Raw genomic sequence first — 27,681 nt, forward strand, 5'->3', positions numbered from 1 at the left:
AGATCTTACATCTCCAGACTGGTGTTTCACACAAGTCTTCTCCACCTCTCTCCATCAACTGCCTCCCTCTCCTTCCTGAAGTTCCACAATCTAATTACTGTGGGTAAAGAAGTCTTTCTTAATCTCCCGTCGGTCGCACTACTAGGAGTCATACTTGGGTGGACCTTACCTCTGATTTCACCCTCCAGTGTGAGCAACGTATCTATGTCTCCCTACCAAATGTTTTAATGACCTTAAAGACCTCTTAATCTTCCTTTTCCAGTTATGATAATTAATCCAGTCAATATTGCTATAATCCCTTGGTTCTGGTATAATTTGGAAAATAAATGTTCTTCCTCGAATGCCCTGTGTCTTTTAATGGGGTCAGGGTCACGCAAACTCATGGAGTCATGGGGTCGTGCAGCATGGAAACAGGTCCCTTAGGCACAACTTATCCATGTCAACCGAAATACTCCATCTAAGATAGTTCCATTTTCCTGTGTTTGGTCCATATCACAAGAAATTCTTCCTATCCATGTACCTGTCCAAATCTGGTTCAGCTATGGAATCTGTACACACAGTGCCTTCTTGTTGAGTTATTCCCTAAAGTATGTGTCTTATTATCTTGAAAATAAGTGAGTGACGCAGATTGTATTAAATGCTGTTATTGTTTCTGCCTCACCCACTTCTCTGGCAGCTCGTTCTATATACAAACCCATCTGTTTGAAAAGGTTGCCCCTCAAGTTCCTATTACATCTTTTCCAGGTGTGATATAAACAAGGTCCAACACACCAAAGATACTTTCTCTGTTTCAATGCTGATCCTCAAAAAATGTACACCAGATTTCTTTCGATTGTTATGCATGCCTAAAATTCTCTACCTGTTTATTAGATTGTTTTGTTTGATGTTGCTTTCTGTGCAGCTACACTCGAGTCTCGGAAGACTGTGCCTGCTGAGTGTACATCCAGTTTAAGTGCATTGATTTTTAAATGTCCAACATTTCATTTCTGTGAAGCATTTTCAATTAAGTGCATTCACCCATCATTGTAATACAATCTGCGTCACACTTATTTTTTATATAATAAGGCACAGGCTTTGGGGAGTGACTCAACAGGAAAACACTGTGAATACAGATTCTATTGCTAAATCAGATACCATTATGAAGCTTACAATAAAAGTGGAGGATTTGATTTTACAATCAATACACATATGAGTACTGTAATATTTAATAGGTTTCTCATCTCATTGATGCTAATTGTATTATCATTAAATTTCAACTCATTAATTGGCCCCATGGCTTGCCAAAATCTAAGGAGAAGTCTGAAGAAGGCAAGACCATGGACGAGCAGGGCCCAAGGCCAATGTCTGGCCTTAATATCCATTCACATTTTGTCACTTCAGTCTCTATGTTGGAGTGGCACAGTGGCGCAGCGGTAGAGTTGCTGCCTTGCAGTGCCAGAGACCCGAGTTCGATCCTGATTATGGGTGCTGTCTGTACGGAGTTTGTACGTTCTCGCTGTGACTGCATGGGTTTTCTCCGGGTGTGCCAGTTTCCACCCACATTCCAAAGATGTGCTGGTTTGCAGGTTAATTGGCTTTTGTAAATTGTCCCTAGTCTGTAGGATGGAACTAGTCTTTGGGTGATCACTGGTCAGCACAGACTAGGTGGGCTGAGGGCCCTGTTTCCACCCTGTTTCTCTAAACTAAAACTAAAGATAAAGTTACAGCATGGAAACAGGACCTTCAATCCACTAAGCCCACGCCGACCATTGATCACCCATTCACGCTCATTCTATGTTATCCAACTTTCTCATCCACTCCCTGTACACAAGGGGCAATTTCCAAAGGCCATTTATCCTAAAACCCACACCTCTTTTGGATGTGGGAGGAAACCAGAGCACCCGGAGGAAAACCACATGCTCACAGGGATAAAGTGCAAACTCCACACAGACAGCATCCGAGGTCAGGATTGAACCTAGTTCTCTGTGCTGTGAGGCAGCAGCTCCACCAGCTGCGTCACTGTGCGGCAATAATCCCAGGAAGGTTGTTGTGCTCCAGCTACTGATGATCTGCAGCAGGATCCCATAGGTTCCCCCCCCCCCCCCCCACAGCAAATAACGCCTCACTCTCTGGCGAAATAACAAACTGTTGGAAGAACAGCATCTGTTAAAGGAATTGGACAGACAAGGTTTGGGTCACTTCTTCAGAGAGTGTCTCCCTCCCTATTAAAATGGCCACCTCTAGTTCCTTGAATAAATAAAAGAAAATATCACAAAATGTTTGATAGATCTTTAGGTTTATCTGCACTTGGCTGATGTAATGGTGCCATAGGCTGGAGATATGCCTGGAAGTTTCTTTGCATAACCTCGCATTTGCCATCTGCTGTTTTTCTACACTCCAATTCATCACTTCCATTCACTCTGTGCCCTGCCTTCATTTAAGCACACAATCTGACCAAGTACAAGCTAGGGAAACTGCCCAGCCTCAGGTCCTTACTCAGCCCTTGCCCCTCCGACATTAGATTCATTCACCAAGAAGGCAGAATGAAGAGTGAAGAGTGTCTCCGAGATGGATTCGTAGAACAGCTTGTACTGGAGCCTACTAGGGAGAAGGCAATTCTGGATTTAGTGTTGTGTAATGAACCTGATCTGATAAGGGCACTCGAGGTAAAAGAGCCATTAGGATGCAGTGATCACAATATGATAAGTTTTACTCTACAAATTGAGAGGGAGAAGGGAAAATCGGATGTGTCAGTATTACAGTATAGCAAAGGGGATTACAGAGGCATGAGGTAGTAGCTGGCCAGAATTGACTGGAAGGAGGCCCTAGCAGGGAAGACGGTGGAACAGCAATGGCAGGTATTCCTGGGAATAATGCAGAAGTTGCAGGATCAATTTATCCCAAAGAGGCGGAAAGACTCTAAGGGGAGTAAGAGGCACCCGTGGCTGACAAGGGAAGTCAAGGACAGCATAAAAATAAAAGAGAAGAAGTACAACAAAGCAAAGAAGAGTGGGAAGCCAGAGGATTGGGACTCTTTTAAAGAGCAACAGAAGATGACTAAGAAGGCAATACGGGGAGAAAAGATGAGGTACGAGGGTAAACTAGCCAATAATATAAAGGAGGATAGTAAAAGCTTTTTTAGGTATGTAAAGAGGAAAAACATAGTCAAGGCAAATGTGAGTCCCTTGAAGACAGAAGTGGGGAATTTATTATGGGGAACAAGGAAATGGCAGACAAATTGAACCGGTACTTTGGATCTGTCTTCACTAAGGAAGATACAAGCAATCTCCCAGATGTTCTAGTGGCCAGAGATCCTAGGGTGACGGAGGAACTGAAGGAAATCCACATTAGGCAGGAAATGGTGTTGGGTAGACTGATGGGACTGAAGGCTGATAAATCCCCAGGGCCTGATGGTCTGCATCCCAGAGTACTTAAGGAGGTGGCGCTAGAAATTGTGGACGCATTGGTGATCATTTTCCAATGTTCTATAGATTCAGGATCAGTTCCAGTGGATTGGAGGGTAGCTAATGTTGTCCCACTTTTTAAGAAAGGAGGGAGAGAGAAAACAGGAAATTATAGACCAGTTAGTCTGACATCAGTGGTGGTGAAGATGCTGGAGTCAATTATAAAAGACGAAATTGTGGAGCATTTGGATAGCAGTAACAGGATTGTTCCGAGTCAGCATGGATTTACGAAGGGGAAATCATGCTTGACTAATCTTCTGGAATTCTTTGAGGATGTAACTAGGAAAATTGACAGGGGAGAGCCGGTGGATGTGGTGTACCTTGACTTTCAGAAAGCCTTTGACAAGGTTCCACATAGGAGATTAGTGGGCAAAATTAGAGCACATGGTATTGGAGGTAGGGTACTGACATGGATAGAAAATTGGTTGACAGACAGAAAGCAAAGAGTGGGGATAAATGGGTCCCTTTCAGAATGGCAGGCAGTAACTAGTGGGGTACCGCAAGGCTCGGTGCTGGGACCGCAGCTATTTACAATATACATTAATGACTTGGATGAAGGGATTAAAAGTACCATTAGCAAATTTGCAGATGATACAAAGCTGTATGGTAGTGTGAACTGTGAGGAAGATGCTATGAGGTTGCAGGGTGACTTGGACAGGTTGTGTGAGTGGGCGGATGCATGACAGATGCAGTTTAATGTGGATAAGTGTGAGGTTATCCACTTTGGTGGTAAGAATAGGAAGGCACAGTATTATCTGAATGGTGCCAAGTTAGGAACAGGGGATGCACAATGAGATCTGGGTGTCCTAGTGCATCAGTTACCAAAAGGAAGCATGCAGGTACAGCAGGCAGTGAAGAAAGCCAATGGAATGTTGGCCTTCATAACAATAGAAGTTGAGTATAGGAGCAAAGAAGTCCTTCTGCAGTTGTACAGGGCCCTAGTGAGACTGCACCTGGAGTACTGTGTGCAGTTTTGGTCTCCAAATTTGAGGAAGGTTATTCTTGCTATTGAGGGCGTGCAGCATAGGTTTACTAGGTTAATTCCCGGAATGGCAGGACCGTCATATGTTGAAAGACTGGAGCGACTAGGCTTGTATACACTGGAATTTAGAAGGATGAGGGGAGATCTTATTGAAACGTATAAGATTATTAAGGGGTTGGACACGTTAGAGGTAGGAAACATGTTCCCAATGTTTAGAACTGAGATGAGGAAAGACTTTTTCAGTCAGAGAGTTGTGAATCTGTGGAATTCTCTGCCTCAGAAGGCAGTGGAGGCCAATTCTCTGAATGCATTCAAGAGAGAGCTAGATAGAGCTCTTAAGGATAGCGGAGTCAGGGGGTATGGGGAGAAGGCAGGAACGGGGTACTGATTGAGAATGATCAGCCATGATCACATTGAATGGCGGTGCTGGCTCGAAGGGCCGAATGGCCTCCTCCTGCACCTATTGTCTATTGTCTATAGTGAGGCGGAGGTTCACCTTAAACCATGGCTTACCAAAGCCTGTGGACAAGTCTGAAGAAGGCAAGATGATGGGTTACCAGTGTCCAAGCCTAATGTCTTGCATTTGTATCCACCAACATTTTGTCATTTCAAACTCCATGTTACCTCTTTAAGTTTAGTTTTAGTTTAGAGATATGGCATGGAAACAGGCCCTTCGGCCTCCTGAGTCCATGTTGACATTGGTCAGCCGTCCACACTGTTATCCCATTTTCTCATCCACTTCCAACACACAAGGGGCAATTTGCACAAGCCAATTAAACTACAAACCCTTTGGGATGTGGGAGGAAACCAGAGCACCCAGTGGATATCTTTAAGGCAGAGATAGATAGATTCTTGATCAGTACAGGAGTCAGATATTATGGGGAGAAGGCAGGAGAATGGAGTTAGGAGGGAGAGATAGATCAGCCATGATTGAATGGTGGAGTAGACTTGATGGGCTGAATCTACTCCTATAACATCATCTGATGAAACCCATCCCTCACAAGGAAAATGTGCAAACTTTGCACAGACAGCACCCGAGGTCAGGATTTAACTTGGGTCTCTGGTGCAGTGATTGAACCTAGGTCTCTGGTGCAGTGATAGAACCTGGGTCTCTGGCACAGTGATGCACCAACTCTGCCAACTGCACCACAGGTAATGTTAATCTCGAAATGGGGCTCTCTTATACTGAATGTGCAGCTGGATTACTGAAACACACACAAAAACACTGGTCCTTGATCCAGTACATCGCATCTGAGCTTAGTTGTATTTGGAACCTCTCCACTAACCAATTAACAACCCTGAGCAGATGGCTAGAATATTAGAAATCTGGATTTGGTTTTTTAAAAATGGCTTAATTAAGAAGTGTGTTGTGAATGTAATGTTAATATTTTTAAAACCAAATGAATTGATATTCTTAATTATAACATTGCAGATGCCGTAAAGCTGTTTAAAAAAAAATACTGGAACTACTCAACAGGTCAGACACTATGTATGGTCGAGAGAAACTTAGTATTGACAACACAGTTGTTGGAGAGTGGTGGGAGAGGCGGGTGGGAGGAGGGTGGGGAGAGGGTGGGGAGGCTTGAGTGGGCAAACAACAGAGTTTTGAATGGAGAACATGAAGTGAGGTGAATCTCTCACGTTCAACACTCCTCCACAGGTTTTCCATTCGTCTCCCCTCGTCACCCACCCACTCATCAGCCCCTCTCATTACTCTCCGCTTGCGCACCTTTTGAATGTCGAACTGTTCCAATTCTAATAAGATGTTGTCATAAAAACATAAAAATATGAAATACTCAACAGGTCAGGCAGCATTTGTGGAAGGAGTAGAAATATTTCAGGTCAGTGACCTTTTATCAGAACTGAAAGGTTGGGAGTTCTGAAGAAAGGAAAGGTCAATGATAGTCACAGTGCAAAACCACCACCCCGCTGCGTGTTTACTGCAAGCAACTGAGCATGAGTTTCACCCCATGAACATTTTTATTTTACTTAACATCATGGAATATAGAACAGTACAGCACAGGAACAGGCCCGTCTTCCCACTAGGCCTGTGCCAAACATAACGTGAAGATAAACTCATCTCCTCTGTCTGCACATGATCTGTTAAGCTCCAATCGATTATTTCAGTTAAAAAAACATGAATGTTGAAGAAAATTGGTAGTTATTAATGCAAACAGCCAGTGAAAAGCACTTACACTTCTGAAATGAATTATTTCTGCCATCCATGATGTAGAGAGAGGGGGCTTGGGAAAAGCCAGAGAGAAGGAACAGAGGGGGGTCATTTTCTCCCCTTGTGTGGTGATGTAAAGCAACCAATGGCAATTCACTGGGCGGTTTAACAAGCCGATATTCATTTCTGCAAATGAATACGATGCAGAGATATAGCAGACGCCGAAATTAAGCAGAAGAGTGGGTTAAGGAAAGGTTTCAAGTAGGAAGCTCTAATTTATATTAGGTTTTAAGATAGCAGTAAGTGGGGAAAAGTAATTTCCAGAGGCAGGTGCACCAGTAATTAGGAGAGAGATAAGAGGAAATTGACAAAGAGACAGCTTGGGGATGAAAATTATTTTTACACTGTGTGTAATGATGTTGTGGAATGCACCTCCTGAAAGGAGGCAGATTAAACAGTGACTTCCAAAAGGTATATATACTTAAAAAGAGAAAGCTAACTGCAAACTCCCAACCTTTCAGTTCTGATAAAAGGAGCAAGGGGTGAGTACTAATTGGCAGCTTTATCGGAGACTGAGAACAGGCACCGTGCTCAATGACTCCTGAGTGTGAGGTGTTGTTCTGAGATTCGAAGTGTAATTGAATATGGGCTGCATAAATGAGCACGATGCGTAAGTGTGTGTGGTGTCGTGTGCTTCTCAGAGCAAAGGCTGGAAGATACTAATAAAGTAAGCTACATACTGACTTGCAAATGTAGACTTGAGAAACTATAGATCAAATTGGACCTGGGCATTTATTGGCATTTGAACATTATTGCCGCAATGACTCAGCCATCACGTTCAAGGGCATTGGAAATTTATTTTCAAGATAATAAGACACATACGACACTGTTTCATGACTATTAAAAAATGTTACTTAAATTAATAGATTCTGCTGAGTAATAACTGACTCTGTTAAGAGATGTTGCTACTGAACATTTGTTTCTGTATTACAGCAATATATGGAGTCATTTTAATATAAGCATAGGGAGCCCAAAGTGCCTCCAGTAACACAACCTGCTTGGTTGAATGTGGGCGATCAAATTACTGACATTTAAAAAATTCTACCATTTTCAGAGAAGAAGTCATTCAAAAGCCATGCCGGTTCTTTGGCATGAATTATTACATAAACATAACTCCAAATGATCCTTGAGTTAAATTAAGGATTAATTAACCAAGCTTACATTAAATTCAGCAATATATCCATACAACAGAATATTCCACAATTTAAAGAGGGCTATGTACCTACTTTTGTATGCACTGATAGAGGTTGACAATAGGTTGTTAGCTATATTATATAATTCGTGTCACCATGCGACTTGCTCCCCCCACAAGTCTCAGACATTATATTTTTTCAGTGGGTTGACTGGTGTATCTATTCTCACAAAAAAAATCACCTTCCTTCAGCCACTTTAAAAGGCACTTTGTTACCTAAATGCCAATTCTTGCCAAACGTTTGAAGTTGGGAAAATTATAAACAAATAAACAAAAATCTGGGAATTTAATGATGATTTTTATATTAATTTTCACTTGCTTGAGAATGAGGGGCAATTGCTAAGAGTTGGCAACTCTCATGTACGTTATGAGTGTGGAGGCTTTCTGGGATGCTTCACCTTGTCGCAATTAATATTAACATTTCTCATTATAAATACTAATTGTTCGTGTGTTCTGAATTAGAATTGATGCAATGAGCTGCTAAGAATAGCTCTTGCCAAACCCCTAGACCCAGCAGATTCACGTGGGATAAATCAATCCATATTAAATGTCAAAGTAGATGGGCACTGCTTGCTTTTGGTGGGGTTGGATGGCCAGACGAGGTCACATGTTGCGAGAGGCGTTTGGTTTGTTAGCTAGCCATCGTAGATTGCATTTCTGACAAACAGATGCGAATCCAGGTGGGGCACAGTGTGGGGGCGGTGGGAGAAAGGGGTGGGGTTGTTAGAGGTTACCTAAAACTGGGATAATTTAATGTTCATTCTGTTGGGTTGTAAGGTACCCAAGAAGAATATGAGGTGATGTTTCTCCAGTTTGCGTGTGGCTTCACTCGGGCAATGCAGGTGGCCCAGGACAGAAAGGGCAGTATGGGAATGGGAAGGGGAGATAAAATGGTTAGCAACTGAGAGATCCAGTGTGCCTTGGTGGACCGAGCGCAAGTGTTCAGCAATACGGTCGCCGAGTCTATGCTTGATCCACTGACTTTGTTTACTTTGAACAGCAGTGAAACAAATGGAAAAATTGCAGAGATCTTCACACATTACTTTCATTTCATACTGTGAACCCTGCAAGTTTTCCTTCAATATTCTTCTTGCCATTCCACCCCAGACCAGCCCAAGTTGTCAATTTACTCAAGAATAATGAACATGAAAATAAAAACTGCAAATGCTGGAAATCTTAAATAAACACGGAATATGGTAGAAATCCCCAGATGGTCAGGTCACATCTGTGGAAAGGGAAATGGAGCTGATGTTTCAGTTTGAACCTTCTTTGTCAGAAGTCATATTTAATGCACTACATGGGCTTGGTTACATCACATAATCATACAGTGATAAAAGTAGCCATTTTGTTCCAAGGTACTGTGTTGACTCCTGAAAAATCAATTCAATTAATCCTGAAACTTCTGTTTTGTTTTCCAAATAGCTCTGTAAATTCCTCCTTTTGCAAAAACACTTTTGATTCCCCTTTGTTCCATTAAATTTCTATCCTATATATCATAGACATAGAAAATAGAAAATAGAGCAAACACAGCTCAGAAACAGGCTGTTCGGCCCACAATGTCTGTGTCAACACAATGCCAAGTTAAACTAATCTCCTCTGCCTGTATGTGATCCACATACTGCCATTCTCTGACTCTCCATATGCCTATCTAAAGCCTCTTAAATGCCACCATTGTATCTGCCACCACCACCAACCATGGCAGTGTTTTCCAGGCACCAACCAGTCTCTGTGTAAAGAAAACTTTCCCTTTGCATCATCTTTAAACTTTCCCCATTGATGTTAACCCCCCCCCCCCCCCCCCCCCCCCGACTGATTGTCTCTCTGGGATGTTTGATTGGCTGGGGTCTTCATTCTCTGTTCATGTCCTGCCAGTGGGCTGACAAATGCATACTGGTCGCGAATATCTTTGGCTAAAGCAGCTTGCTCTGAGGATAACGTTGGACAAATACAGTGGTTTAAATGGTGATGTGGACCTATAATTACTGAGATGGGGACGCTGACCCATGCTGCACCATTGCTATTTTCTTTACGAACATACGCTGTGTTTTATGCAAGTAAATGGTGGACCAGCAAGAACCGTCTTCTTCATTCAGCCTGTCCAATGCAAAGTCAATCGATAACGTCAATGGAGGAGGCTCATCACCCCTCCCAAAGCCAAAACAAAATTAATCGCCCTCACCTGCCCAACCACCCTGACAATTCTTTGCAGTAACAACCAAATGCATAAGCTGAATTGCCCTCCACTGTAAGTATTGGCATCTGTTCCCAGAGGTCCACTATTCTCCGGGAAAAGAACCACCTCCTGACATCCAACCTAGATAAATGGCATTGTACCGATTAAAATGTGGTCTCGTGTCCTCCCTAATCCAATTAATTGCAATAAATTTCCAACTAAAACAAGATGCATTCCCTTTATTGTCTTACAAATCACATTTCAATGAAGAGAAAACTGCAAATGGAATTTTACTCTTTTTCTCCAGTTGCTCCACCCCTCCACTATTTTCCCCATCGTCAAATTGGTATAATCAATACATTGGCCACACCAATGCTGATGGCCATGCAGCCATGTCCCAGTGATTTCTGATATGCCACTTTCTCCAAATTAAGGTTGAGTTCTGCATTTATTTCGCTTGTTCCTTCTCCTCTATGGAATTCTTTGCCACAGAAGGCTGTGGAGGCCGTCAATTGATATTTTCAAGGCAGATATAGATAGATTCTTGATTATTACGGGTGTCAAGGGTTATGGGGAGATGGTAGGAGAATGCGGTGAGAAGGGAGAATTAGATCAACCAGATTGAATGGCGGAGGAGACTTGATGGGCCGAATGGCCTAATTCTGCTCCTATCACTTCTGACCGTATGACCTGTGTTGATTTATAAATAATGCTTATTGGGACAACTATTTAACCAAGAAAAATTCAGTACCTGTGAGGCATCAGGAGCTAATGACTTGGCTTTAAACTGTGAAAAGTCTTTCCGGTGCATGCAGTGGGAAACAGGAGTGTGGGTTGGACTCCAGGAGAGTTGGAAGCTAAGAGTGGAGAGATGTAGTTTATAAAGACTGTCTAGGGGAAGGGGGAAGGGGGGGGGGTGGGAACATGTTAGTATGGTAGAACAGGGGTGAATTGGGCAATGGTTGGGTCTGGGAATGGTTGAGCCTGGGGTGGGGCAAGTTGGAGACTGGGATGAGTCAGGGGAAGGGCAAGTTGGAGATAAGTTTGAAGCAGGAGGTGGTTGAGTTGGAGAGTGGGAAGTCGAGAATATGTTTGAGGCAGAGAGGGTGAGGTGGAAGAGTGAACCAGGGCGAAGAGTGAGTTGGAGAGGGGCTTGAGTTGGGGAAAAGGTACGTTCGGGAAAGACGTGAATCGGTAGTCGAGGTGAGTTGGTGGGAGGGTTGATTTGAGAAAGGCGTGAGTTTAGATGAGGCTGAGTCTGGGGGAAAATGTGAAATGGGGGAAGGATGAGTCAGGCAGTGGGTGACTTCAGAAAAGGGATAAATCAGAGGGAGAGAGAGGTGGTGCAGGAGTCTTCACAGGAAAGGTGAATTGAATTGGCCGGGCAGTTAATTTGAGAAAGGATGAGATGAGGAAGGTTAAATTGGAGAATGGGGTGATTAGGGGGCAGGTGGAATGGTGAGTGGGAACCGATGAGCTGGAGGGTGGGGTTAGTGAGGGAGGGGAGGGGAGTGGAGTTGAGGGGAGGGGTTGAATCAGAGTGGGGTGAATTGGGGGTGGTCAACAGGAAGTGTCGTCGGGGAAATGGGTGACTCAGTGGCAGTGATAAGGAGAATGGAGACGGGCGTTCAGGGTAAAGTTGATGCAGTTGGAAGGAGGGATGAATAATCCGAGGTGAATTGAAGAAAGGTGAGAATGGAGAATTGAGTCGAGGTGGGATGATGAGTGGGAAAATGGGGTGAATAGACCTGATAATTTGGGGAAGTGGTGAGGAGGAGAGGAGTGTCAGCATGTGGGACGAATTGAGGAGGTATGTTGGGAAGAGGGGTTAGCTGGGAGGCGGGCTGAACTGAATCTTCAATAGCCACAAACGAGGTACGAGAAGACTGGAGGTTAGCTGACGTTGTTTTTTTAATTTAAGGTGGGCAGAAGGGAAAAGCCAGATAACGACAGGCTGGTGAGCCTTGCATCAGCAGAATGGGAATTACGGGAAAATATTCTAAGGGGCAAGATTAATTTGCATTTGCAAAGGCAGGGATTGATATGGATAGTTAACATGGCTGACTCACTGAATCCTATCTCATTAATTTGATTGCATTTTTGAAGAGGCAATAAGAAAATTGGCGAGGGCAGGGTAGTAGATAGGGTTGCAGAGTCATATAGTACAGAAATGGCAATCCTTTTGCCTGAAAATCCTATCTTCTGCCAGGTGACTGAATTACTCCAGCTTTCTCCCTATCCTCCGCATTTACTTGGGAACTGCAGGGTTTCTGGGCTTCCCTTTGCAGTTGCATATAGAGGCTCCATTGGATATTGGCAGCTTCATTAAAAAAAACCCTCTGTATTGGCTCCATAACAAAGCACATATAACTGAGAACATAGAAGATGGAAGCACAGGAACAGGCCCAACATGTCTGTGCCAACCAAGAAGCTAATCTAACTAATCCCATCTGCCTGCACACGTGCCATCTGCCACATCCCTCGTCTCCCTGACTATACATGTGCCTCTCTAAGTGCCTCTTAAACGTTGCTATCTTATCTGCTTCAACAAACTCCCTGGCAGCTCATTCCAGGTACATTATCTGTGTAAACAAAACTAATCTTGCATATCTTTAAACTTTCCCCCTCTCACCCTATGCCCTCTTATGTGGGACATTTTGACCCTGGGAACACGACAACAGGATATAAAACTGTTAGAAACTTGAGTGGAGTAATGGCAGATGGAGTTTGATTTGGCAAAGCGTGAGGTGATGCATTTTTTAGACCAAATGCATAAGAAAAGTATACAGTTAACTGGGGAAAGGGCTGACTATCCACCCTATCTATATCTCTCATAATGTTAGGTACTTTTATCAACTTGTCCCGCAGCCTCTGACACTCCAGAGAAATCAATCAAATTGTATCCAACCTCTAATAAGCTCCAATCCAGGCAACATCCTGGAGAACCTCTTCTGCATCCTCTCCAATGCCTCCACATCCTTCCTGTAGTGTGATGACTAGTACTGCACACAATACCTTAAATGTGGTCTTTCCAAAATTTTATACAGCTGCAACATGACTTACCAACTTTTATACTTATTCCCTCAACTGATGAAGGCAAGTATGTCATATGCCTTCTTGATCACTCTGTCCACTTGTGAAGCCACTTTCTGGGAGCGATGAACTTGCACCCCAAGATCCCTCTGTACAACAAAGCTTCCAAGGGTCCTGCCATTTACTGCATACTTTCCTCTTACATTTGATGTCCCAAAATGTATCACCTCTCACGTCTGGATTAAATCCCATTTGTCATTTCACCGCTCAAATTTCCAATAGATTTATATCTTGTTGGATCCTTTGACAACTTCTTCTCTGGCCCAAACTCCACCAATTTTCTTTTTGTCTACAAACTTAGTTTTCAGACCACCTACATTTTTATCCATCTCATTTAAGTATATCTCAAATAGCAGAGATCGCAGCTCTGATCTTTGCAGGACACAACTAGCCACACACCTCAGAAAACACCCCTACCACTTTTTGTATCTAATTTTACATCCAACTTATCAACTCAATTTACCAAATACTCTCCCTAAGACATCCACTTTCCCCATTCGTATCGAGCTTCCATTAGTATCATAAAAGCATAGTAAATGTACAACTCTGAGGAAGGCCATTCTGCCCATCATGTCAATGATGGTCAATGGAGTGCTACCCAGCCTTGTCCCACCTTCCAGCACTGGGTGTGTAACTCTGAGGGTCATGGCTCTGCAAGTGCTGTGTACGTGGGATGAAGGAGGGCCTCAACCTGAAATGTCACCCATTCCTTCTCTCCAGAGATGCTGTCTGACCTGCCGAGTTACTCCAGCATATTGTGTCTACATGGGATGATGATCAGGCAGTGAGTTCCAGACCCTCGCCATCCTCTGGATGACGAATATCTTTCCTCAGATCCCCACAATCCTTTTGCCAACCCTTCTTCCAAAAATGTCAAACCATTTAGAGCTGGCTGACTGAGAGAAGGACACATCAGCTGCAAGCTTAAGAATACTCAGACACCTGAAAATGGGTCTGGTCCTTTAGGAAAGCCCCCGAGCCATTGGAGTGCAAGGAGATTTGCCCTATTCAGGGAACATAAAAAGGAAAATTAAGTAGACGGGTGGTAAAAGAAGTTGGAATGGAGAGTGTAGGAAGGAACTGCAGATACTGGTTTAAACTGCAAAAGTTGCCCCTCTGGTCCATTTTAATCTTTCCCCTCTCACCTTATACCTATGGCCTCTAGTTTTTGACTCCCCGATCCTGAGGTAAAGACAGTGGCTCTTTATTTTCGAACCCCTAATACGTTGAAATGTGTAAGAACTGCAGATGCTGGTTTAAACTAAAGATGGACACAAAATGTTGGAGTAAACGTCTAGTAAGAATGGTCTCGACCCGAAACGTCACCCATTCCTTCTCTCCAGAGATGCTGCCTGTGCAACTCCAGCATTTTGTGTCTATCTTTGGAATGGAGGGTATGTACTGGGTGAACTTGCTCTATTCTTAAAACATGGTGTTTGGATCCTGGATTGCTCCAGGTCAAGACTTGCAAAGGAAAGGAGGCTTCAAGATTCAAGGGACCTATCCCAATACTATCGACGAAGTGCTAGGACCCTATAACAAGATTAGACAAGATTAACTAGATCAACTTATCAGGGATAGGTACAAAATGCTGGAGTAACTCAGCGGGACAGGCAGCATCTCTGGAGAGGATTTCCAGCATTTTGTGTCTATCTTCGGTTTAAACCAGCATCTGCAGTTCCTTCCTACACATTTCAACTTATCAGAGGTTATTTGGCAAAACCTCCTGAACCCACAAACCCTGTAAATGTGGAGGACGAGGTGAGCAGGTGAATATAAACACCATCACCTCTAAGTTGTTTTCCACCCAATCCACCATTTGCCATACATCAAGGTTCCGCATTGCTGCTGTATGAACACCTATATCTCCATACCCCTAAATTGTTGTGGGATCACCTTCACCGCATTGACTGGTAGCAGCTCATTACTGCCTCCACAAGGACCATCCGCAAGGACCAAGGACCCAGTCTCAAGAAGGGTCTCGACCCAAAACGTCACCCATTCCTTCTCTCCAGAGATGCTGCCTGTCCCGCTGAGTTACTCCAGCATTTTCTGTCTATCTATCATCAAGAATGAGTTGGCCGGACACAAAACACCTGGAATTAATTTAAATTAGGTTTTCCTGTGTGCAGATATCTGTTGGCGACAGCCTTGATCGTAAAATAATGATTGAGATCGGAAAGCCAGATCGAAAGGCCAATTGAAGCGTCATTACCACTGAGCTAGTCTGCGAAGGGAGCTCAGAATTGAATCAACATTATACCACGCAGCTACCTCTAATTGTTTGTGAATAAGCCATTAACAAATTAGCCCAATTTGCCTCTAAATTTGCCCAATTATTCATCCAATTCATTAACTCCCACAATGCAAGAATTACTTTTCAGTTCTTTTCAAAAGACACTGTGTGATAAGAAGTGAATCATCAAGGTAAAGAAGGCACAACTAGAACAAAAGGAAAATTACCTCCCATTGCCAACAAATAAACATGTGGCTAGACAGTGGCAGGCCATCTATTTGAAATCTGCAATTATGCATCCCCTCCATAATCCCAATTGACAATATAGAAATAAGCAAAGATTACCATCTAACCTCCTGCTATTGCAAACAAATCTCCCAATAAGTAAAGTGACAGGTTGGGAGGACCCCTGATGAGACTCGGCTGTCTGGCCATCTGCACTTTATCTGTGCTCCCTTTGGAATAGGATGGGTGTGAATGTCATTTGAGAGGTGAGTGGATATTCTGAGAGTGGGTAGAATAGGAATGCTGAGTCTTGAGGGAGTCTACCAGTGGATTTTGCTAATCTCTGAATTGCAGGGAGGTAGAGTGTATTGTTTGAATAAGAGCAGGCAACTAATACATGAAATAATGAAATAATTTTGAAAAGTGCAAACATGGTAGGGCTGTTCTCCATTGGCTGGGCTGGTCAGAGTGTCAGGCAGAGCAGACTGCACAGGATGGAGTTCGTTTTGCAGTTTACCATCTGCGGGTATCTGCAGGGGAGGATAGCCTGTCCATTGCAGAACCCGCTTGCTTTTCATGCCATAGATTTCAATGAATTACAAATCAAGCATATTCCACAACAGGCAGGCAGGTTTTCATCTTGAATCCCACGCTGAGAGTGAGTGTGGGTGAAGAGCATGTTCTGTCTTTCTGCCAAAGGAAAGCAGACAGGCAAATTTTCCATCACTTCATTGACGATGTGCTCACATGCCCTGCCTGGTCATTGTTTACTGCCTAGCTGCCAGTCCTAGTATAAGATGAGGGGAAGAGCTTTGAAGATGGAAGCATCACAGCACATACATTGAGTAGTTTTGCCTCTCACTTGTTATTCTGCCAATATACCTTTGCACCTTCTTAACTTCCCCAGCAAGGGTCCATTTGGTAGCAGTCTCTGAGGCAAAAGCTTACAGGTTTAAATGTCAAGTCCAGAGACTTCAGAGATTTCAGTAGACAACGTCACACCATGTACAGTACAAGCCACAGTCTGGAATAAGATTGATCATTTCCCAGTTGTCCCAATGAGTACCAGCTCAACACTCTCCAGAATAAAGCAATCCACAATTGGCAACCCATCTAACACCGCACAAATACCTAGTCTTCATTCACATCAGCTCCGAACCTGTGGCCTCTTCCAAAGGCAGCAGATGCTAGATGATCTCTGTGGATATTTTCCTTCCTTGACTTGAAAATATATCACACTCCATTCATTGTTGCTGGATAATGACAGTGAGTATCCATTCATTCAATGGATGAAAGGATAATCGTTGCCCATCTAACAATGGGAACAGGTTCATTAGCTTAAGTAGGCATCTCACCACCACCTCCTCAAAGGTAATTTGGAATCAGCACTAAACACTAGCCTTACCCTCAATGTACAAGGATTGAATATAACACCACAATACTCATCACACTTGCTAACTTTTATTTTTAGATAAAGTGCAAATATTTAACCAATGGATTATCCCATAATGTTTACTTCACCTTGGTTTATTCTAATAAAATGATAATTTTGTGCTTTTATTTTTCCAGCTTTGGAAATTATTATTGTAATATCAGTAAAAAAAACACTTTGAAGAAATTGTAATAGCAGTTGTCATTTGATGCTTGGTGGTGGCATAAAGTGAACGAGATTCATCTGTTGTAGAAAATGCTGTTAAACTGCCTTATTTTTCTGTTCTGTGGTTAATTATTCACAGTGGGCTATCGTATAAATAGGTGATATTGAATAAGCAGCTCAATATACATATTGCTTGGTTTTCTTTGTATTCAATTGACTGGGAGTCAAAATCAGTCAGGTTGTATAATGGGACCGATGCAAGTAAAATCTGTTTTCTGCCATTGATCGTAGCTGAATATAACCTGCCCAGTTATCCAATTAACATAGAATATGGAACATAGAAAAGTACAGCACAGGAACAGACACTATGGTCTGCAATATCCACATGGCAAGCTCTCATATGCCTGCGTATGATCTATACCTTTCCATTCATAAAGGTGAAGGGTCTTGCTGTTAACTGTATATTTTCCCCTCCTAAAGTGCACCATCTATCCATTCCCTCCGTATCCATTTTCCTATCTAAAAGCCTCTTAAAATCTTAAACCACCACTCCTGGCAGTGCATTCCAGGCACCCACTGGCCTTTGTGTATAGAATTGCCCCGTGCATCGCCTGTAAACTTTGCCCCTTTCACTTTAAAGCTATGGCCTGCAGTCATTAACATTTCCATCCTGCGAAAAAAGTTCTGAAAAATCTACCCTATCTATGCCTCTCATAAATGTACATACTTCTATCAGGTCTCCCCTCAACCTCCAGCATTCCAGAGAAAACAATCCAATTATGTCCAACCTCTCGTAAGAGCTAACACTCTCTAATCCAGGCAGCATTCTGGTAAACCTCTTCTGCATCCTCTCCAACGCTCAACATCCTTCCTGTAATGGGGCAACCAGAACTGTACGCAATACACCAAATGCAGCCGAACCAAATTCCTCTAGAGCTGTATCATGACTTTTTTACTCTTAAACTCTATGCCCCGATCAATGAAGGCAAACATCCCACATGCCTTCTTTACCACTCTATCTACTTGTTTAGTTTGGTTAGGTTTCAAGATGCAGCATGGAAACAGGCCCTTTAGTCCACTACGTCCATGCCAACTATTGATCACCTATTGACACTAGTTCTATATTATTCATTTCCTACACACTTGGGGCAATTTACAGAGGTCAATTAACATACAAACCCACACATCTTTGGAATGTGGGAGGAAGCCAGAGAACCCAGAAGAAATCCCCACTGTCCAAGGGAGAATGTGCAAACTCCACACAGACAGCACCCTAGGTCAGGATCAAACCTGAGTCTCTGGTGCTATGAGGCAGCAGCTCTACCAGCTGCACCACAGTACCACCCACTTTCAGGAAGCTATGAATAGTATCCCTCTATTCTTTAATACTGTCAATGGTCTTGCCATTAAGTGTATACTTTCCCCTTACATTCGACCTTCTAAAGTGCAATATCTCATACTTGCTTGGATTAAACTTGATCTGCCAATTCTGGTAGCTGAACTGTATCTTACTGCACATTTTGACAGCCTTCCTTACAGTTCACAAACTCCAACAATCATGTTTGTTTTCTGAAAACTTATTAACCAACCCATCTCCAAGTCAACTATATTTATAGCAAAAAACAGCACGGACCCTTAAGGAACTCCTGCCGTTCGCAACCATCCAGACAGAATAATGGTCTTCCAGCAAAAAAAGCCCTCTGTTGTCTATTAGTACACTAATACTGACTTCAAATGGCTGGGTCACCATGAATCCTGTGCATCTTAATCCTCTGGATCAGCCTGCGTTTGGGGGACTTTATCAAATGCCGTCCTAAAATCCATGCAGACACCAACCACCGTCATACCCTCTAGGATCACATAATTCCGAGCAGGAATTGCACACCAAGTGCTGTGCTATGCCATCAATCTGGTGCAATTTGGTGCCTTGGCTCATAATATCTCTACTACTCAGTGGATGAATGCCTCTACCAAAGCAATATCAAAGAGAGTCCATATTTAAGAGCAGACATGAAAAACGTGCAGACACTCAAACAACTCACATAATTTTCCATCCGCCAAAGAATTTTTAATACTGACTCAACATACATGAAACTCTCCGCCAATGCAATTTTATGAACTCTATTCCTCAGTGTATGATGCAGGTGATTATTGCTGTATGGCTCTTTTGCATATTATAGACATAGCTGCTTAATCACCGTTGCGTTTACAGGAATTAAGGCACAATGACAAATGGGGAAAGATCCCAGGACAGTATAGCTTGTTACATAGAACTGTCACGTTGGTTCCATCACAACAAGCACGTTCCACAATCCACCTCATTTCTTGAAAGAGGTAAATAAATTTGGAAAAAAAAACCTTCAGACAATCAAAATAATTCCAAAGAATATGACTTTCAAAAATAATGAAGAAATAAGAATGGTATTGTTACTTACATTCTGCCATAATCCCACAGTGCACAGTATGGGTTATAAGTTCCCTAAAAATAATCAAAGACAATAGTTATAAGTGCACCTCCTCAATACACTCTTTTTGGCCTATGAGATAGGCCACAAAAAATGGTCTGCTTTCATCATAAATTCTTTGGGTGATAAAATAAGAAGTTACCATTATCACTCATATCCACACCCCAGGTAAACATACACCATGTGGAGGAAGGAACTCCAGATGGTTTACACAAAAATAGACACAAAATGCTGGAGTAACTCAGCGACACAAGTAGCATCTCTGGATAGAAGGAATGGGTGACATTTTGGGTCGAGACCCTTCTTCAGACTCAATGGGTGACATTTTGGGTCGAGACCCTTCTTCAACCTGAAATGTCACCCATTCCTTCTATCCAAAGATGCTGCCTGTCCCACTGAGTTACTCCAGCATTTTGTGTCTTGTACATACACCATGATTGGGACATTACACCATGAATGTATTAGGAAACAGAGCACAAGTCCTTAAAACACCAATGATGACAGCAAATGTAGATACGTTGGTGAAGAAGGCAAATGTATCTGTTGATATGATGCTTCACTACTCAAGATTATCCTGTGTAAAACTGACAGGTTGGTCTCGGGAGATGGAGGCTCCAAGTATCCTTGGAGCTGTATGTAGTGAACTTGGAGATACTTACATTCGCCAAGTGAGCCAGTTCGATCTCCAGCACATATTCACTCATTTGTGGTTCTGGTCTAACTGTCACGGCAATCACTTTCGAATTCACAACTGTGTAATTTCTGGAAGAGAAGCAACAAAAAGAGAAAACATTCAACAAAACAATTGTACCAAAGAAAATAAATACAGAAACATATCATTTGACTCACCATATGGGTGAAAATGTTATTTCTCAGATCCTCACTAAACCTCATAGTCTTCACCCAAAACCTACTCCATTTTTTAAAATAGAAATCTGTGTTGCGGAGACGTTTTCTATTATCTATCCCATTTATGTCCTTGAAATTTCTGCGTACCTCTGTCAAGTTCTCCCCTCAACTGCATACATTCCGAGGAAGACAAACCCAGCTTATGCAGTGTCTTCTCATAGTGAAACTCTCCATCCCAGGCAACATCCTGGTAAATCAGTTTGTGGGCGAGGGGAGATGGACAAATAAAGTTTTGAGTTGGGACACTTCTTCAGAATGATGGAGTTGAGGGGAAACATCTGTTAAAGGGTGATGGGGAAACAGGTGTGGGAAAAACTGGCATGTGATAGTTGGATACAGGTGAGGAGGGATGATAGGCAGATGGTATCCACCTATCAATTGCTTATGTTTGCCCCACCTATAGTTTAGTTTAGTTTATACATACAGCGCGGAAACAGGCCCTTTCGGCCCACCGGGTCCGCGCCGACCAGCGATCCCTGCACATTAAAAGTATCCTATACCCACTAGGGACAATTCTTTTTTACATTTACCAAGCCAATTAACCTACAAATCTGTACGTCTTTCAAGAGTGGGAGGAAACCGAAGATCTCGGAGAAAACCCACGGAGGTCATGGGGAGAACGTACAAACTCCGTACAGACACCATCAGCCACCTCTTCCCCTTTTTATTTGCTTTCTACTCTCCACTGCATCAGTCTGAAGAAGGGTCTGACCAAATCATCATCAGGCCATTCCCAACACAGATGCTGCCTGGCCTGCTTAGTTCCTCCAAAAATGTGTTATTTTGCTCAAGGTTCCAGCGTACACATTTTTTTGTGTCTCCTGGTGAATCTTGCTCTGCATCCTCCCCAGTGCAATCACATTCTTCCCATAGTGTGGGGACCAGGACTGGACACAGTACGCCAACTGTGTCCTTGGTTAGGCTTGGGTTCAATTCCTGTATGTCTTTTGCCATTGGTTCCTCAATACTCCCTAAGGCCCTACCATTCATGTGTAGGTTCTACCTCTATTGATCCTACCAAAGTGCAGCCTCCTCCAGTGGTCCTCTGTACGATAGCTGCTCATTCACACAACATTCAATTAATTTCACATGGCATCAAGAAATGGATGAAGTCATTGGATGCATCAAAGGCTGTGGACCCTGACAACATTCTGGCAGTAGTACTGAAGACTTGCCTCATGAACAAACCTGCACAACCTTAATCCTACCTCACAGGCCCACCTCTTGCACTATCGTGGACTGGCTTTCTAATTATATATTTTAGTACCAATGCCCTGTTTTTTAAAATTTTACTGGCTTGAGAACATGTGTAATTTGTATATAGTTGTGTTTTTGTGTGTTGTCTGAGTCCCTGTGCCTGTGACGGTCCTGCAAGCAAGATTTCAATTGCTCTTATCGTCATGGTATTTATATGGCGGTCCAGTTGAGTTTCTGGTTAATGATGAATCCTAGGATGATGAATCCTAGTGGGAGAGCTGATGACAGTAATGCCATTGAATGTCAATTGTGGGGATTAGATTCTCTCTTGCAGGAAATGGTCATTGTCTGCCACTTGAGTGGCGTGAAATGTACTTGCCATTTATCAATGTTATGCATACAAATGTTTCCGTTGAGTCATTAAATATAACCAAGGCCGACAGTTGGACCCAGCTGGTCTTTGGATCTTTGCACCTGTTTTTCTAACATTTTACATCTCTTCAAAGTGGTTTGCCACATTTTCACATAAATATGTATAACTGAAGGCACTATTATATTGCATATTGCTGATAGAGAAAGGGGAACAAGGTTATATTGTGGATGGTCTCCTGAGAAATTAGTATTACATTGTTAGTGCTGATGTAACCAACAGCAGTTTTTGTTGCTGTCCATTATCAGGCAGTTTTAAATGCCATTGACCCGAAGTATACACCAATGAGCCAAAACATTATGACCACTGACAAGTGAAGTGAATAACATTGATTATCTTGTTACAATAGCACCCGTCAAGAGGTGGGATATATTAGGCAGCAAGTGAACAGTCAGTTCTTGAAGTTGATTTGTTGGATGCAGGAGAAATGGGCAGGAGTAAAGACCTGAGCGACTTTGACAAGGGCCAAATTGTTATGGCCAGACGACTGGGTCAGAGCATCTCTGAAACGGCAAGGCTTGTGGTGTGCTCCCGGTCAGCAGTGGTGAGTACCTACCGACAGTGGTCTGAGGAGGGACAAACCACAAACCGGCGACAGGGTGTTGAGCGCTCAAGGCTCATCGATGCACAAGGGCAACAAAGGCTATTCCATCTGGTCCGAACCGACAGAAGGTCTACTGTGGCGCAAGTCACAGAAAATTTTAATGGTGGTCACGGGAGGAATGTGTCACAATACACAGTGCATTGCATTCTGCTGTGTATGGGGCTGCGTAGCTGCAGACTGGTCAGAGTGCCCATGATGACCCCTGTACACTGTTGAAAGCGCCTACATTGGGCACGTGAGCATCAGAACTGGACCTTGGAGCAGTGGAAGAAACTTCCACGTTTACCTGGGGAAGTGATGGCACCAGACACTATGGGAAGACGACAAGCCGGTGGAGGGAGTGTGATGCTCTGGGCAAGGTTCTGCTGGGAAACCCTGGGTCCGGCCATTTATGTGGACGTCAATTTGACACGTGTCATCTACCTAAACATCGTTGCAGACCAGGTACACCCCTTCATGGCAATGGTATTCCCTGTTGGCAGTGGTCTCTTTCAGCAGGATAACGCGCCCTGCCACACTGCACGCATTGTTTAGGAATGGTTTGAGGAACGTGATGAAGTGTTCACGGTGTTGCCCTGGCCTCCAAATTATCCAAATCTCAATCCGATTGAGCATCTGTGGGATGTGCTGGATCGACAAGTCCGAAACATGGCAGCTCCACCTCGCATCTTACAGGACTTGAAGGATCTGCTGCTAATGTTTTGGTGCCAGATTCCACAGGACACCTTCTGGGATCTTGTAGAGTCCATGCCTCAGCGGGTCGGCGCTGTTTTGGCGGCACACGGAGGATCAACAGCATATTAGGCAGGTGGTCATAATGTTTTGGCTCATCAGTGTATACTCTTTTACACTGCGGCCAGTCCCAGCTAAATAATTGCAGGGTGTTTTTTTTTGTTTTTGATTCCAATTATCTGGGATTCTGTGGAATGTCTGTCTGCTTCTTTTCCATAAGATCATCTATTAGTGCTTTAATTAGATCTTAAAATGCAATGTTATTAATTCAAAGAGATTTATCCTCTAAATGTATCTTTTCTCACTTTTCTTCAATTGCCCTCCCTCAACCCACATTCCTAAATCTTTTGTTTAACATCAATGCAGCAATTAATGGAATTAGTATGTGCTTTTTTATGCGGCTGTTGATTTAATTTCACTCCCAACTGTTGTAATGCAAATGGCTTCTTCTATTTTGAACCCACATCGGTTTGAAATAAAAAGGCACTATGGAATTGTTCTTTGTAGCTCGGCATAAAATTAGGCACATCTTTCCACTTGTTTAATAAGTGCAATGGTAAAACAGATTGGATGAAAAAGCAAATTAAATTTCGTTCAAAATGAGGAATGAAAGTTGATTGCATTGTTAGAGCTGGGAATAACAATGGAAGTTGCATCGTTGATAAGGTTCAAAATGTTTTTGTTTTTCTTTAATAGTTATAATATTAGTTTTTCACTTTTTATTTGCATTAAAATTCATTTTTCTCTTCCTCATGTCTGCATTATGCACCTACTTCAGTAGATGGATTAGTAATCAGGCCAAAACAAACCAGTTCTTTAGGAAAGATGGGGTGTAATTTCTGGTGGTAAATGCGAATATCACATTTTAACTCGAGTTAACTGCAAGTTGTAGATATGGTTGGCACGTCTTCACCTTTCTTTGCCAATACAAACACGAAGGAAAGCAACACTGTTTGAAGTAAACGTCCCATTGAGATAATAATACTGATCATCTCATACTGAATATAACGAATGGACACTGCAAAGAGTCTAAAACCAAATCCTTTCTGAAACTGTAAGAGGCAACAAGTTAATTCCAGCCCTCACTGCATGCAAGGATTATGTATCAGTCTGAAGAAGGGTCTCGACCTGAAACGTCACCCATTCCTTCTCTCCTGAGATGCTGCCTGACCCGCTGAGTTACTCCAGCATTTTGTGATACCTTCGATTTGTACCAGCATCTGTAGTTATTTTCCTACAGGATTATACAGACGGTCAATTGCGACCTTAAGCAAGAGACAGATGAATAACTTGCAGGGGTATTTAGAGAGAGCAAACGCATGGAAGTGATTATATTTTATCTACAAAGAACCTGCAGAGATTCAAAGGGCTAAATGGCCTCCTTCATGGCATCATGAATGAAAGGTGCGATTGATAGAATAAAATAGGAATCAAGGGATATGGCAAACCAGCAAGAAAGGCCAAACGCAGGGAGGTGGGACTATTGTAGCTGGGACATGTTGGTCGACGTGGGCAAGTTGGGCTGAAGGGCCTGTTTCTACACTGAATGGCTCAGTGACTCTCTATGACTCGAAGTGGAAATGAGGCCAGGATCAGATTAGTCATGATCTTACTGAATGGCTTGAGAGGACGAATGGCCCATTCCGCTACTAATTCCCATGGTTTTATGTCTTTTTGTCATGAATTTAATGGCAAAAGTGATTTTTTTTTCAGTTTAATCTTTTATTATCACTACTCTTTAATATTTTAAAACCACTTCTGTGCAGTCTGACGGGCAACAGTGGGCCACTCCCTGATGAACTCAATGCATTCTATGCACACTTTCAACAGAGGATCAGTGATGGAATGCCACCCGCTCCACCAGTCTCGGGTTTGCCTATCCCAACAGTTACAGTGGCATTAGTGGCATACCTAAAATTGGCTTTCCTGACAGTGGACCCACGGAAAGCAACTGGTCTGGATGGCGTCCCTGGCCGCGTCCTCAGGACCTATGCAGATCCGTTGATAGAGTGTCACAGACATCTTTAACCTCTCACTACTTGGCGGCACAGCTGGCAGAGCTGCTGCTTCACCACACCAGAGACCCAGGTTCAATCCTGAACTCGGGTGCTGTCTGTGTGGAGTTTGTACATTCTCTGATTGCAGGGGTTTCCTCCAGGTGCTCTGGTTTCCTCCCACATTTCAAAGGCATGTGGGTTTGTGGGTTTATCTGTTCCTGTCTCGCCTGCAATTGGTCCAAAGCGCCGCAGCAAGACTCCTGACGGGTACCCGTAAAAGGGACCACATCACCCTGATTCTGGCCTCTGTCCACTGGCTCCCAGTACGGTACAGAATCGATTTCAAGCTCCTCCTATTTGCATACAAAAGCCTTAAACAGGCTTGCCCCTCCCATATCAAAAATCCTCTAACCCACCACTCAAACTCCAGTCCCTCAGGTCGGCCGACTTGGGGCTACTGACTATCCCGCGGTCTAGGCTTAAGCTCAGGGGTGACCGCGCATTTGCGGTTGCAGCTCCTAGACTGTGGAACAGCATCCCTCTCCCCATCAGAACTGCCCCTTCCATCGACTTCTTTAAGTCCAGGCTCAAAACCTACTTCTATTCCCTAGCGTTTGAGGCCCTCTGAGAGGGCGCTGTAAACTGTTTATGTATGTGCTGTTACGTTTGTGTGCTATTGTATGTTATTTTTTAGTACCTGCACTGATGTACAGCAATTTGGTCAACGTGGGTTGTGTTTAAATGTGCTATACAAATAAAATTGACTTGACTTGACTTGACTTTATCTGTGCATTGCTCCTAATATGTAGAAAGTGGATGAGAAAGTGGGATTACAATACAACTAGTGTGAATGGATGATCGATGGTTGGCATCGACTCAATGGACCGAAGGATCGGTTTCCATGCTATATTTCCAAACTAAATTAAACTACTCCAATCTGAGGTTCACAAAAACACTATCATCATGGTGAGGATGTGGAAATGATTTAGAGCTTCAAGATCCTTGGTGTCAATATTACCAATGATGTGTCATGGACCAACTATATTGATATGGCAGCCAAGAAGGCACACCTGCTGAGCAGTCTGAGGAAATTCGGCATGTCACCCGTGACTCTTACAAACCTCTACAGATGCACTAGAGAAAGTATACTATTGGGTTGCATGACAGTTGGTTTGGGAACGGCTCTTCCCAAGACAAAGTAGTTGTAGATGTAGTCCAGTCCATCTCACAGACCAGATATCGCACCATTGACTTCATCACACTTCATGTTGCCTTGCAAAATCTGCAAACATGATCAAAGACTTGGCCCACCCCAGTTATTTCTTCCTCTCCCTGCACCAGTCCGGCAGAAGCTAGCAAGTGCACCATCAGACTCGGGAAGATCTTCCCTTCTGTTTTCTGGCTTCTGAACGGTCCTTCCTTCTACCCCATTGAGGTCATTGGACTTTCCCTAAGGAGCTGATGCTCTGCAATGAACTACAATGCTGAGAACTATATTCTGCACGCTGTATCTTACCCGTGGCTCTATCTGTAGTACTTGAGATTGAACTGATTGTATCTATTTACCGTATGTCTGAAAAAGGACACAAAAAGCTAGAGTAACACAGCATCCAGGAGATGCTGTCTGCCTCGCTGAGTTACTCCAGCTTTTTGTGTCTATCTTCGGTTTAAACCAGCATCTGCAGTTCCTTCCCTCCCCACTCTTTGCACATCCCCAATCCTTTCCACCCATCACTGTAATTTCATGTTTCATGTATTTTGTGTTTTATGACTGTTGGCAGATCATATTTCCCTCCTGGGATAAATAAAGTTCTATCGTATCGGTTACGAGTCTCAATCCTAGAACTCTCTTGATATTAATATTGTGGTAGTACCTTCACGAATGGTCTGCGGTGGTTACATAAATCGGCTCACCACCACCATCCCTGCAAACAATAGGGGGATGGGCAATAGGTTCTTCCCTTGCTCATAATGCCCCATCTGGGAATGAATTCAAAACGTTGTCATGATACAACATTTGGTCTTCACTAAGATACAATGTGGATGAAGGTTTACCTGGGGCATTGAGAACTTAACCTGGTATCTAAATTCCAAACAACAATTTTTCTACTTCTGGTGTTGCAAAGTAGAAGGATTTATTTATATTTTACCGATGATTCTAAAATTAAAGTAAAAC

The 27,681-nt window shown here is 43.1% G+C and overlaps 1 protein-coding gene across 11 annotated transcripts in view; it reads right to left on the reverse strand.

Moving 5' to 3' along the window:
* Window positions 1-27,681, reverse strand: part of adgrb3 (adhesion G protein-coupled receptor B3) — a 590,910-nt gene that overhangs the window by 166,802 nt on the left and 396,427 nt on the right. For all 11 annotated transcript variants that reach the window (XM_078398997.1, XM_078398996.1, XM_078399002.1 and 8 more), the window contains 2 exons: window positions 20,296-20,398; window positions 19,607-19,650 (listed from right to left, as the gene is read on the reverse strand). In XM_078398997.1, the coding sequence (XP_078255123.1) occupies window positions 19,607-19,650; window positions 20,296-20,398 (147 nt within the window). The remainder of the gene's footprint in view (window positions 1-19,606; window positions 19,651-20,295; window positions 20,399-27,681) is intronic.

Source organism: Rhinoraja longicauda, chromosome 5, assembly GCF_053455715.1.
Source record: "Rhinoraja longicauda isolate Sanriku21f chromosome 5, sRhiLon1.1, whole genome shotgun sequence".
In the NCBI taxonomy this organism is placed as follows: domain Eukaryota; kingdom Metazoa; phylum Chordata; class Chondrichthyes; order Rajiformes; family Arhynchobatidae; genus Rhinoraja; species Rhinoraja longicauda.